This window comes from Haliotis cracherodii, unplaced genomic scaffold (assembly GCF_022045235.1).
Source record: "Haliotis cracherodii isolate W230 unplaced genomic scaffold, xgHalCrac1.p SCAF_5, whole genome shotgun sequence".
Taxonomy (NCBI): Eukaryota; Metazoa; Mollusca; class Gastropoda; order Lepetellida; family Haliotidae; genus Haliotis; species Haliotis cracherodii.
Genome location: NW_027266308.1, coordinates 1414797 through 1433650, shown reverse-complemented (window position 1 = coordinate 1433650; position 18854 = coordinate 1414797). Strand labels below are relative to the sequence as shown.

Sequence of the window (18854 nt, the reverse complement as noted above, 5' to 3'; positions counted from 1 at the left end):
TTGGTTGTCAGGATCCTATGTAATGATTAAGATGATGTGTGAGTTATCTCCCTTGGCTGCCAGGATCCTTAGTCATGATTAAGGTGATTAGTGAGTTACCTCCCTTGGCTTCCAGGATCACCAGGTCATGGGTTAAAGAAATATATACATCCTGATAATAATGTTTGCTCTGTCAGCACAACATTTTAGAACTTATCCCATCTCTCGCTATGCATTTCATCCTTCATCTACAAGCAGCCACACACACACACTTGCATGCACGTTGCTGTATAAGTGCAATAAACTTGGACCCTATTTCACCTCACCTGACCTTACCTCGGATCCTTGTGGAAATAATCCTAAAACAAGTTTCCAGCTTCAAAAACACCTCACCCAAACACACCCCAGCCATAACAATGGCTACCATCACTAACACTGAAATGTGCCCTAAATGATTCCCGTGCAACTTCATCATGTGATGTCCCAAGCTTACTCATTCTCTTTCTCATTACAATTGTGTGGAGATGTTTTTCGAACTGAAGAGAATATGCTTTTGGTTCCTTTCTACATTCCACCGCCTCCGTGGTCTAATGGTAGAGCCTCCGCCTGGAGAATGGAAGGTCCGGGGTTCGATCCCCGGCCGCGTCATACCAAAAGACGTTAAAAGATGGTACTTGTTGTTACCCTGTCTGGCTAAAACAAGGACTGGTCGGCTCGGAGTCAGTATACTGTGTCTGAGTGGGGTATTCATGTTAAACTGCGGCAAGGTATCTCAGTGAGCCAGCACTATAAATCGGCATCAGTCCAGATTAGTACAAGCAGCCACACGTACATGCACGTCGCTATATAAGTGCAATAATGTTGGACGCGACAGTAAACTCCATTTCACCTCACCTCACCTCGCCTTTCTACATTCCTGAAAACACAAAGTTTGTGATTCGTGCCCATGATCCCCATCTGAAGTGTTGCAGTTACCGTGGCTGGGGCACAGACACCAAAAGATGTAGCCAATGCAAAAAAACTGTCTACTCCTGATTTCACACTCTTATAAATGCAAGTGTCGGGATAGTGATCACACATCTAAATCCACCTCCGTGGAAGTTGGTTCCTCATCAGTGAAAAAATCAGAAATGACCATTCTTACTGCTGTTATAACAGAATTGTCTGCATAACTAAATGTGGGAAATTCAGTTGCTATGCCTGCCCTTCTTTAAGATGATGATGATGGCTCTGATCCTGAGAGTTACAGCAGCAAGACCGCGTTCAGTCATAGTTGCACCTGATAATACTGCTATGACTGTCTGCTGAAGATTGGTGTCAGGTGCTACAGCGAGATTTGTCTCAACCGACTACTACGCTCCCCTTGACAAAGGTCCGGGTGGAGAATCGAACAAATTGTCACAACGTGATGATCTCATGAGCTCTGACAGACATTCATTGTGTAGGTGGGGGCACGGGTGGCCCAGTTGTCTGAGGCGTAGCGATTCGCTGTGCAGAGTTGCGTCCCTTGGGCCCGCAAGAACCTGTGATTGTGGGTTCGAATCCCCAATTGCCTCGATTATGTTTCTAGGTTTGTCAGCACCATACCACACGAAATGAAGTGAAAATTATTCCTCTATAAAAAATCTAGTATAATCCTAGATATTTTTTATATTTGTATACTTATCCTGCATTCCTGCGTCTAAAGAGACCCACCCGTCGCAGAGCTGCATCCCCATGATGCCTTCCCAGGTTCGAGTAACGTGATGATCCATGACATCACTATACTCGGTCACGTGGGAGCTGTGTGACAGGTTTGGCTTCTTCATGCGTTCGGGGGGCAGGGGCGGTCGGGGAGCCTAGTGGTTAAAGCGTTCGCTCGTCACGCCGAAGATCCTGGTTCGATTCCCGACATGGGTACAATGTGTGAAGCCCATTTCTTGTGTCCCCCGCCGTGATATTGCTGGAATATTGCTAAAAGCGGCGTAAAACCATACTCACTCACTCACTCTTCATGCAAGACCATCACACAGCTCTTTCTCTCTGTCAAGAACAAGCAGTAAATGCATTAAGAAGTAATGTAGGATAAGTATACAAATATAAAATATAGCTAGGATTTTAATTCCACTCATGTTTGAGGCTTTGGATAAATGCATTGTATGAAATAGGTTAACTTTGAAAAATTTGTAAACTTTACAATTAGCAATCTCATTAAAATCAGATCTAAGTTCACGCTGCCGCCAAACAAAGATCTGAGGACGATGGAAGCGAGAGATCGACGATAATGTTGACAGAATCAGTCGTACGGGCCGTAACTGTCATTCTGAATACCCCTTGTTAACGTTTTCAAGGTTGCATGATTAAAAAACACATTCCGACTGTCACTTTCATGATTTAGTAAGCGACGCTTTGATTGGTGGTATGAAAGGTCGTTCTGACGTGGCCCGTAATGGAATGTCCTAAGATCTTTGTTTAGCCGCAGCAAGAACTTAGATCTGATTTTAATGAGATTGTACAAGTAGTTGTATATATATAGATACTTGTCCTATGTCACACGATTTACAGAGATTGTTAGTGGCTGTACCCTTGAATGGGGATGAAGTAGTGTGAAAATGATCGTCCCCAGAGAGGGTATGGTATGTAAGACCACGTCATTCTTTATTTCTGCCATGTTTTTAATCATAGAATATGTGTTGTTTTAATGTACTGCTAAATTTGTCAATAATCAACAACTGCTGGGATGATGTAAAACCTGCAGGTAGCAAATGTATGTCAAGTTTTAACTTTAAATTGTCAAGTCTACGACCTGTTATGCTTTGCCCTTTCCTGCCATCATAATGGGACACACCTTGATACGACAGAATTAAGGCTTTGTGTTAAACCCCGGATAACTGACAAACTTGTCTTCGGAGCTGTGCAGTTTCAGTATGTTTACCATGACACAGATGCTAACAGTGGTGTTTACATTATTCCAGATCCAAAGTTGCTGGCATTTCTGACTTCCAAGAAGAAGGTGAAGTCCGAGGTCAAGGCAATGGAGACTGAAACAAGTTTGAGGGAAAATGTTGCCGGTGGGAAGAAGATTTCAAAGAAAAAAGGTGTCTTTTGCTCTGCCCTTTGTCATGGTGTTGTTGTTGTTGTTGTTGTTGTTGTTGTTGTCACAGCTGCAGCTGTTGTAATATTGCTGGGGGCACGGCTGGCCCAGTTGTCTAAGGCGCCGTGATTCGCTGTGCAGAGTTGCGTCCCTTGGGCACGCCAGAAACCTATGATTGTGGGTTTGAATCCCAGTTCGCCCCAATTATGTTTCTAGGTTTGTCAGCACAATACCCGTGCTCGTGGGTTTCACCAAAGTGGTAATTGTCTGAGATCTGCATTACATCAGGCTCTCCTCCCACTGTAAGCTTACACGCCGGGATGTAACTGGAACAGTGTTTAAAGCGGCGTCAAACCCAACTCACTCACTCACTCACTGTAATATTGCTGACTCATGTTCTCCGTTCTTGCCAGGGCCAACTTGCACAAAACGATCTTAGCGCTAAGATGATTATAACTCCCATACTTTAAATATAGGCTTACAATAGATAGTCTTAGCGCAGAGATCGCTTTGTGCAAGTTCACCCAAGTCATTAGATCTGCATGTAGTTTGGCTCAAGCTGAGAATGATGGATTGCAAAATAACTCAAAATCGGGAATAGTCTATTGAATGTCAATATGGTAATGCATTGAATACCCTGTACCCAACAATATCTGCTGTTTGGTATTTTTATTCCCATCACTGGAAAAAGTTGTTTAAGAAACTATCATGTTCTTATGTGTACAAGTTGACATCTAGAACGGAGTGAGGCACTGTGGCAGGAGGAATACTGACCATTATCATTATAAGGTTGACATGTCTCTCAAGGTGACAGGGGCGGTGGGGTAGCCTAGTGGTTAAAGCATTCGCTCGTCACGCCGAAGACCCGGGTTCCGTTCCCGACAAGGGTACATTGTGTGAAGCCCATTTCTGGTGTCCCCACTCTGATATTGCTGGAATATTGCTAAAAGCGGCGTTATACCATTCTCACTCACACACTCACTCTCAAGGTGACAGTGACACAACTGTAGGGTTCACTCACTGGCTTTAATGTTGATGACTCTTGAGGTCACAGTGACCTGGTCCTTGTGTTCACTGACTGGTCATAATCTTAAATTGGCCTTTTCTTTGGTCACAGTGACCCAGACATGGTATTCTCTCACTGAACATAATCTGTGTCTCTCTCCAGGTCGCAGTGACCCAGACATGGTATTCTCTCACTGAACATAATCTGTGTCTCTCTCCAGGTCGCAGTGACCCAGACATGGTATTCTCTCACTGAACATAATCTGTGTCTCTCTCCAGGTCACAGTGACCCAGTTCTGCCTGTCCAGCCCGACCCTACATGGGTGCACATGGAGAAAGTGGAGTATGACAAGCTGGAGTGGATGAGAGACCTCCCTCCTCCCAAGACCGGGGATGCTAAGGTACTCACTAAACAGAGAGATTCTTCACTAAAGATGCTTAGGTACACAGAAAACAGAGAGATTCTTCACTAAAGCTGCTAAGGTACACATCAGAAAACAAAGTAAAAACAGTAAAAAGAGACACACTATCAGGAACGCTGAGGCATACATCACTAAACAGAGAGATTCTTCACTAAAGATGCTAAGGTACACATCAGAAAACAGTAAAAAGAGACACTCTATCAGGGACGCCAAGGTACACATCAGAAAACAGATTAAAAACAGTAAAAAGAGATAATCTATCAGGGACGCCAAGGTACACATCAGAAAACAGATTAAAAACAGTAAAAAGAGATAATCTATCAGGGACGCCAAGGTACACATCAGAAAACAGATTAAAAACAGTAAAAAGAGATAATCTATCAGGGATGCTAAGGTACACATCAGAAAACAGTAAAAAGAGATAATCTATCAGGGACGCCAAGGTACACATCAGAAAACAGATTAAAAACAGTAAAAAGAGATAATCTATCAGGGATGCTAAGGTACACATCAGAAAACAGATTAAAAACAGTAAAAAGAGATAATCTATCAGGGACGCCAAGGTACACATCAGAAAACAGATTAAAAACAGTAAAAAGAGATAATCTATCAGGGATGCTAAGGTACACATCAGAAAACAGATTAAAAACAGTAAACAGAGATAATCTATCAGGGACGCCAAGGTACACATCAGAAAACAGATTAAAAACAGTAAAAAGAGATAATCTATCAGGGATGCCAAGGTACACATCAGAAAACAGATTAAAAACAGTAAAAAGAGATAATCTATCAGGGATGCCAAGGTACACATCAGAAAACAGATTAAAAACAGTAAAAAGAGATAATCTATCAGGGATGCTAAGGTACACATCAGAAAACAGATTAAAAACAGTAAAAAGAGATAATCTATCAGGGATGCTAAGGTACACATCAGAAAACAGTAAAAAGAGATAATCTATCAGGGACGCCAAGGTACACATCAGAAAACAGATTAAAAACAGTAAAAAGAGATAATCTATCAGGGATGCTAAGGTACACATCAGAAAACAGATTAAAAACAGTAAAAAGAGATAATCTATCAGGGACGCCAAGGTACACATCAGAAAACAGATTAAAAACAGTAAAAAGAGATAATCTATCAGGGATGCTAAGGTACACATCAGAAAACAGTAAAAAGAGATAATCTATCAGGGACGCCAAGGTACGTATCAGAAAACAGATTAAAAACAGTAAAAAGAGATAATCTATCAGGGACGCTAAGGTACATATCAGAAAACAGATTAAAAACAGTAAAAAGAGATAATCTATCAGGGACGCCAAGGTACACATCAGAAAACAGATTAAAAACAGTAAAAAGAGATAATCTATCAGGGATGCTAAGGTACACATCAGAAAACAGATTAAAAACAGTAAACAGAGATAATCTATCAGGGACGCTAAGGTACACATCAGAAAACATAGTAAAAACAGTAAAAAGAGACACTCTATCAGGGACGCTAAGGTACATATCAGAAAACAGATTAAAAACAGTAAAAAGAGATAATCTATCAGGGACGCCAAGGTACACATCAGAAAACAGATTAAAAACAGTAAAAAGAGATAATCTATCAGGGATGCTAAGGTACACATCAGAAAACAGATTAAAAACAGTAAACAGAGATAATCTATCAGGGACGCTAAGGTACACATCAGAAAACATAGTAAAAACAGTAAAAAGAGACACCCTATCAGGGACGCTCAGGTACACATCAGTGAAAAGAGATAATCTATCAGGGACGCTAAGGTACACTGAAAAGAGAGATTCTTAACGAAAGATGCTGAGGTACACATCAGAAAACAGTTTACATTAGTCAGAATTCATGTTGAGACACTGTTCTACATTTGTCAGATATAAGGATATATATAAAATCATCTCTTACAGCTGTTTCATCTTGGATATTGGAGTCCAGTAACTGAGGATAGCTTATAGATTATGAATGTTTTGCAGAATGGCCTGCCTGCAAGATTTGATTTCCATGGCAACATTCTTCCAGCTGATTCTGACTTGCCTGTCAATCAAGGTCTTCATCACCATGGCAATGAACCAGAGGTTGGTTTCTCTTTCTTTTCATTTTACAATAAGAGAATGATTGGATGATAACTTGTGATTGCTTCCCTATCTTGGTAGATGACCACTCAGACACCATGCATGCTGCGTGGTCGGGATGTTTCATTCCTGTGGGAATGCTTCATTGCATATTTAAGAACGTCACTAAATAGGTTTCATAATTCTTCTAGCCAGTGGTTGAAGGTCCTCATATGAGGATTCAGTTTAAGGATACATCCTCAGCAACTGATGCTAGTCGTAAGAGGAAACTTAATGGATTGGTTTGTGACGTGGTTGAGGGCGTGTTATCGTACCCTGATGTTGTGGATTGTTGTTCATGATATTGCTCACTGGATTGTCTGGTCCAAACTTAATTATTTACAGGTATGTAGTAAGTCCATATGTCTGCTGTTGGCGGCAGTGTTAACCAAGTCCATGTGTCTGCTGTTGGCAGCAGTGTTAACCCAAATCACTGTCTGCTGTTGCTAGTGGTGTTAACCAACTCCATGTGTCTGCTGTTGGCATCAGTGTTAACATGGTTAACCAACTCCATGTGTCTGCTGTTGGCAGCAGTGTTAACTAACTCCATGTGTCTGCTGTTGGCAGCAGTGTTAACTAACTCCATGTGTCTGCTGTTGGCAGCAGTGTTAACCAACTCCATGTGTCTGCTGTTGGCAGCAGTGTTTACCAACTCCATGTGTCTGCTGTTGGCATCAGTGATAACCAAGTCCATATGTCTGCTGTTGGCAGCAGTGTTAACCAACTCCATGTGTCTGCTGTTGGCAGCAGTGTTTACCAACTCCATGTGTCTGCTGTTGGCATCAGTGATAACCAAGTCCATATGTCTGCTGTTGGCAGCAGTGTTAACCAACTCCTTGTGTCTGCTGTTGGCAGCGTGCCGGCTACACCCTGGAGGAGATGTTCCAGCTGGCTCGAAGCTCCAACATCCAGCAGAGGGCGCTGGCGCTGCAGGTGCTGGGCCGGGTCCTCCACAAGGTGAGATACGACTATAGCTGGCTAATAAGATCAATAATAGGAATTATCGTTTGATGGGAAGAAATATTAATAAACGATATGATAATTGTCATCAATTATATCTTACATAAGCAATTGTGATGAAATGAATTTTAGATTTACCCAAACAGACGTGTTTTTGTCAATCATGTCAGTTGCCAAAGAAGGAAAGCAGCTGTTTTTGTTACAACTCTAATATCCACAAGGTAATCCATGCATAAATGTGTCACCACTCACCAGCGGCATGAAGTGTGTTGATTTCTTGCGGACATTTAGCATAATTGCTCAAAGTTACTTCTGTATTTATCGATAATTGATAGATTGATATTAAGTTAACGATTATCGATCTGTATTGATGGCCAGTCCTAGACATTACATACTGCAGGATTCTCACAGCTCCATTTCATTTGTTACTTACCAATATGGTCTTGCATTTTTTCGAATTTGTTCTTTTATTCTCTTCGTTTTAATGGAAATGCTATTCCTAGGGACAAGTACCATATATATTACACCGTAACGATGTATAACCAGTTGTATTAAGCACATCTGTTGTAGTAATCTGCGTGTTTCATTGAGTGAGAACCTGTGCTGATCTGTACGTTCAGGCCAAGAGAGGGGCCTATCGAGATGTTGTCCAGACACCGATCTTGCCGGCCGTCGTGGAGTCTGGGGTCGTCTTCCTGTTCCGCTGGGCTCTAGATGATGCTGTTGACACTGTTCTCGCTGCTGCTGTTGCTGCCATGCATGCCCTCATCTGTAACCCAGCAGATCAGGTAGGCCTCTCACCTGTAAGGTGTCTGGGGCAGAATGACCCCCAGTGCCCATGCTGTCATCAGGTAGGCTTCTCACCTGTAAGGAGTCTGGGGCAGAATGACCCTGAGTGCCCATGCTGTCATCAGGTAGGCTTCTCACCTGTAAGGTGTCTATGGCAGAATGACCCTGAGTGCCCATGCTGTCATCAGGTAGGCTTCTCCCCTGTAAGGTGTTTGGGGCAGAATGACCCCCAGTGCCCCCAGTGCCCATGCAGTCATCAGGTAGGCTTCACCCCTGTAAGGAGTCTGGGGTAGAATTGCCCCCAGTGCCAATGCTGTCATCAGGTAGGCTTCTCACCTGTAAGGTGTCTGGGGCAGAATGACCCCCAGTGCCCCAAGTGCCCATGCTGTCATCAGGTAGGCTTCTCACCTGTAATGAGTCTGGGGCAGAATCACCCCCAGTGCCCCCAGTTCCAATGCAGTCATCAGGTTGGCTTCTCCCCTGTAAGGATTCTTGGGCAGAATGACCCTGAGTGCCCATGCTGTCATCAGGTAGGCTTCTCACCTGTAAGGATTCTGGGGAAGAATGACCCCCAGTGCCCATGCTGTCATCAGGTAGGCTTCTCACCTGTAAGGTGTCTGGGGCAGAATGACCCCGGCCGCCCATGCTGTCATCAGGTAGGCTTCTCCCCTGTAAGGATTCTTGGGCAGAATGACCCTGAGTGCCCATGCTGTCATCAGGTAGGCTTCTCACCTGTAAGGATTCTGGGGAAGAATGACCCCCAGTGCCCATGCTGTCATCAGGTAGGCTTCTCACCTGTAAGGTGTCTGGGGCAGAATGACCCCGGCCGCCCATGCTGTCATCAGGTAGGCTTCTCCCCCGTAAGGATTCTTGGGCAGAATGACCCTGAATGCCCATGCTGTCATCAGGTAGGCTTCTCCCCTGTAAGATGTCTGGGACAGAATGACCCCCAGTGCCCATGCAGTCATCAGGTAGGCTTCTCCCCTGTAAGGTGTCTGGGGCAGAATGACCCCCAGTGCCCCCAGTGCCCACACAATCATCAGGTAGGCTTCTCACCTGTAAGGTGTCTGGGGCAGAATGACCCCCAGTGCCCATGCTGTCATCAGGTAGGCTTCTCACCTGTAAGGTGTCTGGGGCAGAATGACCCCCAGTGCCCCCAGTGCCCACACAATCATCAGGTAGGCTTCTCACCTGTAAGATGTCTGGGGCAGAATGACCCTGAGTGCCCATGCTGTCATCAGGTAGGCTTCTCACCTGTAAGGATTCTTTGGCAGAATGACCCCCAGTGCCCATGCTGTCATAAGGTAGGCTTCTCACCTGTAAGGAGTCTGGGGCAGAATGACCCCCAGTGCCCATGCTGACATCAGGTAGGCTTCTCACCTGGGGATACCAGGTACAGATCTGACCCCAGTGATCATGTTCTCATCAAATATGTTTCTCATCTGGCTTTTCAGTGGTTCCCATTGTATCAACTGACATAAAACTTCGGGGAAGTGATTTATTTAGAAGATAGTTAGAACTGGATTTCAAGGAACAAGGATTTAGTGAAGGGGAAATCTGTTTCTGTTTCTCTGTCCATACAGATTTATGCTATAACATTCAGTGCATTTAGGATAGGGTCCAAGCCTGATTATATTTGACCTCAGAAAGAAAAATCCAGACTGTTTACTGTTTCATGCCAATTCTTTCTGACGCCGTTTGATTCCAATCCTCTCTACTTCCAGGAATGCCTGGATATATCTTTCAGCTGGTTTCAAGGTCATGTTATGCCGGGTCAGTGTCCGGTTACCATGGAGACCGAAAGACAGGATGGGGAGGAGACTGTTGATGAGACTGATGCTGAAGTAGCCAAGAGAGACGTTGTTCTGGTAGGATACTTTGTGTGTACCTTGTTACTTGTGATGCTGTGACATTCCATGGTCCCATTGTTTTACTGACAGGAAGCGAGTTCATTGGTCCAGGATTTGCGGGTTATTTCTTATCCAGACGCAACACATTGCAATTTCAATCTGGACTTCAATCCTATAACCAAAAAACCCCAAACGTGCCTCTTCCTGCTCAAAGGCACCCCTATGCCTTGGTTACCAACAGGAGTTATCTGTCCCTGGCCCTTTCACTCTCTTCTTATCAGCACTTCGCTTGAACATCAGAAAGGGATTGACTGGAGTCTTAAGGATGTAGCATACAGCAACCCAAGCTCAACAATTTTGGATTTTGTGTTATACAATCAATGTCCAGAAGAAAATTACAATGTGTTGTCAGGATAAGTATACTGAGGTCATGGATGTCCAAATTCATGTAGTTATTAAAGGGTTATTTATGTATTTTCTTTTGCACCTGCTCCTAGGAAGGAAGCAGAGCATTCATCGTGCGAAACTGACATTTTGGTGATTATGTGGATCAGATGTCACCCTTTCACTCATCCTGATCAAGAGCTGTCACAATGCTGAAGTTTTATCTGGCTATGGTCATGATGAATAAGACGCGATGTTCCATTAACTGAGCTGATTGTCTCCCCTTGGGATCAGGAAACCCACATTTGTTTTACTTTTTCTCCCAAAACACCTCCCGATGACATTAGGTGTAACCTACTGGCAAGTCAGCTCAGATAATTCTCAGTGTCTCGTAGCTCGTAAAGTAGTTTCTAAATCTCCATTATCCCGTTCCACGGAGGGATCCCAGCCCCAAGATGGCCGAATTAGACCCCTTTGTGGAACGTGGCCCGGATCTATTCGTGAGGAACGTTAGTTTCAGCTGCCTACATATGTTGTTGGCAACTTGATTCCAAAGTCTGTCCTCAAACTTGAGATGTGCTTATACCAGGTGTATCATGTCCCTTTATAAAAGTTCAGAGTTCAGAGTCTGGTGTTTGTTTATATGAAGCTTTGGATGTTTTTTTTTTATTGAAACCAGAAGACTTGATGTCTGTATGAATCTGTCAATGTTTATTGACCACTGTGTTTATTGCAGGGCCTGGTATCTATGAATCTGTGGATGTGTATCAAACACTGTGTGTTTATTGCAGGGCCTGTTGTCTATGAATCTGTGGATGTGTATCAAACACTGTGTGTTTATTGCAGGGCCTGTTGTCTATGAATCTGTGGATGTGTATCAAACACTGTGTGTTTATTGCAGGGCCTGGTGTCCCGAATGGTGCTGCTCCAGCGACTGCGGCATGTTCTGGAGACTCGGAAACCACAGGCCGTGACCGTGCTACAGGTCCTGGATATGCTGACCAAGATAGCCCAACACTCCCCTGGCCTGGCGTACGAGGTACGGGGACTCGCCATCTGCACATTGCTCATTAAGTAGACTCTAACACTGCTTTTGTGGAAGTTTAGATGAGAGAAACTTTGTTAAGATGGCCAGTGACTGTTTTCGAGTGTGTAATACTTTTCTTTCTTTTGTGTTTAGGACCATCTTCCTGAGGCAATGGAGTTAACTAACTATAAAAGTCCAGTTTCCACTCTTGCCGAACTAGGCTGGAACTATGGAGTTATACTTTTGCTTAACGAAACTGACATCCGGTTCGTAAACTGCCGTGCAGATTTACATTGATTTGCAAAACATGTGTACTGAAAACTAATCGTCAACAGATATTCTCCAAATCTTTTCATGTTTTTAATCAAGTTGCATTGCTCACATGATTTGATGCACTTTGTGAAAGATCTTGATTATCGATCAGATCGTCTTCACTGGGCAATGCCATTTATTTGAAGCGAATGCAAGTGAGATGGGCGGTGGAATCTGATTGGTCAATAGGAAGGACATAGAAGGGACTAATCTAGTAATAGCCACTGGTGGCGCTACGATCGAGCCAAGAAATTCCAGCATAGTTCGGCAAGGGTGGTAACTGGACTTTTACATCATTTAACTCCCTTGCCTCAGGAAGATGGTTAAGGACATAAAATTTGCAACATTTTTTATTTTCTGTTAAAAGATAGTTCATTGTCCGAGATTGCTTGACATGGTGTTTCTGGAGTTCCTGCCCACAGCCTGGGAACCTCAAGGTGAGCTACATGACACTGCAGTGTTCACATAATACTAGAAGTGAATAGTGAGGATGTCAGACCATGTCAACAGAGGCATATATGCTGCCTGATGTTTGAGCAGGAGAATTGTTATAACTCTACATCAAACAATATGGCAAATTTTCAATATGATAGTGTTTGGTGGCCTCCGGTTGTGTTTGATGTATAAATAGGCGCGGTCGTGTAGCCTAGTGGTTAAAGTGTTCGCCCGTCACGCTGAAGACCCGGGTTTGATTCCCAACATGGGTACAATGTATGAAGCCCATGAAATTGCTGGAATATTGCTAAAAGCGGCATAAAACCATACTCACTCACTCATGTATAAATTTCATTTTAAAAAAAGCTCCCTTTTATCATTACCTTGTGTGGGTGTCAGTCAGGTAGCCAAGTGGTTAAAGTGTTCGCTTGTCATGCCAAGGTACTGAGTTTGATTCCCAATATTAGTGCAGTGAGTGAAGCCCTGCTTTGTTCCCACCTCATGATATTGCTAAAAAACAATTTGAAGCTCCTTAAGTCAAACACACCTTCGATATAATTATCAAAATACAAACCTGTATCATGTTTTCTAAGTTGTAGTGACTGTCATTGTTGATGAACCCTGGCAAGTTTGGCTGTGTGTGATATATTGTTTCTATTGTTTACATTGCCAGACTTGAATGCCCAGCTGTCTCGTGTCTATGGTCTCCCGCTGACTGCTGCTCTGAGACTGGTGGCGGCACTGTGCCAGGCTGGCCGGAACATGGCGGCACACATGGTAATATACCTCCACAACACAGAGGAATAAACTAGTATCACATCTGGTAATATACCTCCACAACACAGAGGAATAAACTAGTATCACATCTGGTAATATACCTCCTCAACACAGAGGAATAAACTAGTATCACATCTGGTAATATACCTCCACAACGCAGAGGAATAAACTAGTATCACATCTGGTAATATACCTCCACAACACAGAGGAATAAACTAGTAGCACATCTGGTAATATACCTCCACAACACAGAGGAATAAACTAGTATCACATCTGGTAATATACCTCCACAACACAGAGGAATAAACTAGTAGCACATATGGTAATATACCTCCACAACACAGAGGAATAAACTAGTAGCATGTATGGTAATATACCTCCACAACACAGAGGAATAAACTAGCAGCGCATATGGTAATATACCTCCACAACACAGAGGAATAAACAAGTATCACATATGGTAATATACCTCCACAACACAGAGGAATAAACTAGTATCACATATGGTAATATACCTCTACAACACAGAGGAATAAACTAGTAGCGCATATGGTATTATTATGCCTCAACAACATGGAGGAATAAAGTTGACATAAATTTGTGTCATCTGGAATGTATTTATCCACCTGGAAAAATGTTAAGCACATCTTTACTGTTTCCATGCAGAATGGCCATATTTGGAAATAGTAACCATGGTAACTGTTCCATGGCAATAGTTGTTTGACTGTTCTTTCATCAGCTTCCCCTGCTACTTTTCCTTCTCCGTCCTGTAGCCCTGTAAAGGACCGAACATCGTTCTTGTAATAATGAAAATAATAAGAAGAATAGTATGTCCATTTATATTGAACTGAAGCAACTGTATGACTTTTGAGGAGGTATTGGGGATATGAAAATGAGATCTATGTCCGATGTCTATATTGTATGTTAGGATTATGTAAACTGAGAAAGGATGATGATGATGATATCTCCAGGTGAGAAAGACACAAGTTACGAGGTTCCTGTCACATTCACAAAACCGTATTGACGTCATTTGTATTTTTTGCTTTTCTTTCACTAAATGAAGTATAACTACCATATTAGACATAATAAGCACCCAGGGTGCGCTCAAAATTATAAATAGGGGGCTCTTATTAGAATATTATTTTGGTGAAAAACAACAGATGAAAGATCCAGAATTTAATTGCCCATAATTAAGGGTGCATATAACAAACGTTTTATACACGAATAAATAAGTCTTGTGTACATTTATCAATCGGAAGGGGTGCTAATTGGGACTGTTCACCAGCCAATATATTAGCCAATACGGGGTGGGCATTTATTAGAGCGGGGCGCTTATTACGTAGAATATGGTATTTGGCATGCATTTATTTACCCAAATGTCCCTGTGAGGTCGGAATCTTCTTTTCCTGGAAAATGTTTAGCTAGTCATTTGGACTAATCAATTGGACATTAGGATTATTATTGGAAAAGTCAATAATAACATCTGCTCTTTTCTCTCATTTCAGATATCAAAATACAAACTACAGGACATAATAATGAGATATATGGCAGTGAAAACAAGGTAATCTCATCGCTGTCACAGTCGACTTAGTTGACCATTGATCACAGATGTGCATTACCACAGCAACTGTTGTCTCAATCTTGGGTTACCTCCCCTGACTATGTGAGCATCAGTACTGAGTACTATCAGTACTGGGAGAGTCTTCTGTCTGTCTCTTGACTGTGCATCTGTGTAGATGTCTGTTGTCTGTGTCTGAGCATGAGCATCTCTTCTCTGTGTCTACATGCCTGAGCCTTGACTGCAGGGTGGGAGTGGGTCAGTGTTAGCCTTGTGGTTATAGTGTCCACTCAATCATGTCGAAGGTCCCGGTTCGATCCCCCATGTGGCTGCAATGTGTGAAGCACAGTCTCCTGCTATGATATTGCTGGATTATTGCTGAAAGCTGCGTAAAACTATACTCACTCACTCACTCACTCACTCACTCACTCACTCACTCACTCACTCACTCACTCACTGTTGTCTGTGTCTGACATCTGTTGTCTGTGACTGAAATTTGTGGTTGAGTGCCTGTTGTCTGAGTGCCTGTTGTCTGAGTGTCTGTGTCCGAGTGTCTGTTACCTGTTTCAGTGTCTGACAGAGCATCTGTTGTCTGTGTCCGAGTGTCTATGACAGAGCGTCTGTTGTCTAACATTTTTTGTTGAGTGTCTGTTGTCTGTGTGTGAGTGTCTGTGACAGAGGGTCTGTTGTTGAACATTTATTGTTGAGTGTCTGTGTGTGAGTGTCTGTGACAGAGGGTCTGTTGTTGAACATTTATTGTTGAGTGTCTGTGTGTGAGTGTCTGTGACAGAGTGTCTGTTGTTGAACATTTATTGTTGAGTGTCTGTGACAGGGCGTCTGTTACCTGTTTCTGTGTCTGACAGAGTGTCTATTGTCTGAGTGTCTGTGACAGAGCGTCTGTTGTCTTTGTCCTAGGGTCTATGACAGAGCGTCTGTTGTCTATTATTTGTTGTTGAGTGTCTGTTGTCTGAGTGTCTGTTACAGAGCATCTGTTGTCTGTGTCTGAGTGCCTGTTACAGAGTCTGTTGTCTGTGTCTGAGTGTCTGTTGTCTGTGTCTTAGTGTCTGTGACAGAGTGTCTGTGTCTTAGTGTCTGTTACAGAGAGTCTGTGTCTGAGTGTCTGTTACAGTGTCTGTTGTCTGTCTGAGTGTCTGTGACAGAGTGTCTGTTTGTCTGAGTGTCTGTTACAGAGAGTCTGTTGTCTGTGTCGGAGGGTCTGACAGAGCGCCTGTTGTCTGTCTGAGTGTCTGTTACAGAGTGTCTGTTGTCTGTGTCTGAGTCTGTTACAGAGTGTCTTTTGTCTGTCTGAGTGTCTGTGACAGAGCGTCTGTTGTCTATTTCAGTATCTGACAGAGAGTCTGTTGTCTGTGTTAGTGTCTGACAGAGCGTCTGTTGTCTGTGACAGAGTGTCTGTTGTCTGTGTCTGAGTGTCTGTGACAGAGCGTCTGTTGTCTGTTTCATTGTCTGTGACAGAGCGTCTATTGTCTGTGTCTGAGTGTCTGACAAAGCGTCTGTTGTCTGTTTCATTGTCTGTGACAGAGCGTCTGTTGTCTGTTTCAGTATCTGACAGCGTCTGTTGTCTGTTTCAGTGATCTGCAGCTTCCAAGGGAGGAGGCGGAGATGTTGCAGACCCACAGTTTCCGTGTGTGGAGGATCTGTCTGTCCTATGGCCTGGCAACACAGACATATCTGTAAGACCATCATTGTGTTCAATCCGACAAGTTCTATGTGAAATATATTGATATTATAACAATACATGGAAAACATTGATACACAGACATTTTCTTCTGTGGTATCTATTATGTCATTAATTTAATAAATTTCAAAGGTCTGAAATGTTTTTAATCTGTAAAATCAAGACGTGTGTTTATTGTGTTTCTATTTGACATTTCGAAGGTATTAAAAACGTGTTGTTCTTAGTTCCTTCTCACTTGTAAACATTGAGTCTCTCCTTGATCATCCACCCAGGGACCTCTATTCCACCCTGGTGGGCAACATCCAATCTGCCCTCAGCCCTGGACGTACCAGTCGGCGGCAGATGGAGGCGGTCATGTTGGCTTGCTGTGAGATGGTTGTCAATGTCGCTGGTTCTGTAGAGGCATCCACTGGTTTTGTCAGGAGGTAAGCCTTGTACACTAAACACATGTTGTCGTAAATGTGGGGTACCTATCAAAATAAACTTTGTATTGAGTGGTTTGTTTTTTAACTTATCCTGACTCGTTCCTTTTGCTTATCTCATCTCGTTTCCAAAATGTAATGGAACCTTCCTGAACTGTGTTCCCAGAGACCAGAAAAATAGCTCACCTGAACACACCCTAGAGCTGCGCAGCCGCACCGGAACCATGTGACCAAGCATCTAGACTCGTCACTCTCCAACTTTCGCGCATACAAGTAGTTTGTTTTAGTCTGTTTTCAGTCGTACAAATGTGTATCTCTCATACCCTCACGTCTAGTCGCACGTTTAAGAGGAAGCCAGAAGCTGGAATGTAATCATTAAACTTGTTTCCGTCCGGTTGCGCACACACACCCCTATGACATGTCACAAATCTCTCAGCGCGCCTATGAGCTGGTCGCTTGAGAAAGTCTTTCGCTGTAGACTGCTAGTTTGTATTCTACTAGTACTTATCACTTGTCTACAGTTGTTGTTCTAATAAAGTAATAATAATAATATGTCTTAACTGTAGACTCCTGGAATGTAATCCATTGTTTGTGTTCAACAGGTGTTTCGCTGTTTGACTTGATTATACACGTGGCAACCTGTTCCTATTCTGGCAATCTGACCCATTCTGGAAAAGTATCTGTTTTTGATAAAAATGATTGCTTGGAGTCAATTCTTTTAGCCTTTATCTATAATACTCATCAGTTATTTGGGTTTACATTGTTTCATATTTTTTAACTTAAAGTACACAATTTTTCTGTCATGAAAAAATGTACAATCTCCCTATCTGCTTGTCTTGTGTTTCTCAACACAGCACCTTAAAAGAGAGAGGTAGTTTTTGTGCTCCCTAAGGAGAAGTAGACAGGAAGACGACATCCATGAAGGAGTGTTGGGTAATGCCTCCACCATCTTCATAAGAAGATGGGCCTGATGTAATAGAAGGAATTCAGGTTGATCTTCCTTCTTCGCAGAGTAAGGCAGTCAAGCCTCCGCTAAGTTTTTCCTTGGTCAGCCAGGAACTCGACTCTCCTCTGAAGAGTTTGTCTAGATCTGAGGAGAAGTCTCCTGCTGTTACATCCAATTGCAGTAAGAACCTACAGGCCTTAAGTTAAGGAGAAAAACAGTTTTTCCTCTTCATCAAAGTCGTCTTCAACTACGAAGGTCATCCCCTCCACAAACCTCTGGCGTAGTGATCCGTGAAGGAGTCCACGAAGCCAGCTTCTAAAGCATGGAAGAATACCAACTTTGGTTTCAAAGCAGACTTTATTCTTCAGTAGGAGCGCTGACTTTTTACTCAGGGATGCTTAAAAAGGAGGAGCAGGTCGCCAACTTCAACTTCAGACCCTGGTGAAAATCTTCAAGCAGTAGCAAAGAAGGGAATTTCTTTTGCATCTTTTCTTTTCGTGAAGAGGCTTGCCTTCACGAAGGCTCTTACCTCCACAAAAACAAGTAATCATCCATGGAAGGGTCCACGAGGCCCCCCCTCCTCTAGAAAGTAGACATCTGCGTGCAACCCTCAGCGTTCACATTATCACAGGTTCTCTGTTCGGTGACGCACCCAAACTGGATTGGGGGGCTCACCTTGGGACTCAAATGGTTGCAGGGCTGTGGTCCACTCCCAACTCCACTCCCAACTCCATTGGCACAGCAACAACCTCGACCTCGAGGCTCTCATCCTGGCCGTCTCCCACTGGCAGAACATTCTCCGTCACGCCCAGTTGACCATCTCCACAGACAACATCACCGTGGTGTGGTGTCTGAGGAATCAGGGTACTCTCCACTCTCAGTCCCTGCTAGGCCAGACCTTCCGATTCTTCGACCTGGTGGACCGCTTAGACCTGCAATTCCTTGTTCAGCACATTCCAGGTTGCAAGAATGTTCTGGCAGATGCTCTGTCCAGGCCGGACAAGGTGGCTTCCACCGAATGCAAGCTCCACCCAGAGATCTTCACCGTACTTTGTCAAACGATCGACAGGGAACACTGAAGGCGTCGACTGCTA

The 18854-nt window shown here is 43.4% G+C and overlaps 1 protein-coding gene across 1 annotated transcript in view; it reads left to right on the top strand.

Moving 5' to 3' along the window:
• The window catches only part of LOC139442228 (RNA polymerase II-associated protein 1-like), a 49139-nt gene that overhangs the window by 9363 nt on the left and 20922 nt on the right, over nucleotides 1-18854 (top strand). The window contains 12 exon segments of the mRNA XM_071223009.1: nucleotides 2934-3056; nucleotides 4337-4458; nucleotides 6467-6568; nucleotides 7460-7561; nucleotides 8185-8352; nucleotides 10078-10221; nucleotides 11489-11626; nucleotides 12294-12363; nucleotides 13035-13138; nucleotides 14644-14699; nucleotides 16286-16387; nucleotides 16665-16817. Of these exon segments, the coding sequence (XP_071079110.1) occupies nucleotides 2934-3056; nucleotides 4337-4458; nucleotides 6467-6568; nucleotides 7460-7561; nucleotides 8185-8352; nucleotides 10078-10221; nucleotides 11489-11626; nucleotides 12294-12363; nucleotides 13035-13138; nucleotides 14644-14699; nucleotides 16286-16387; nucleotides 16665-16817 (1384 nt within the window).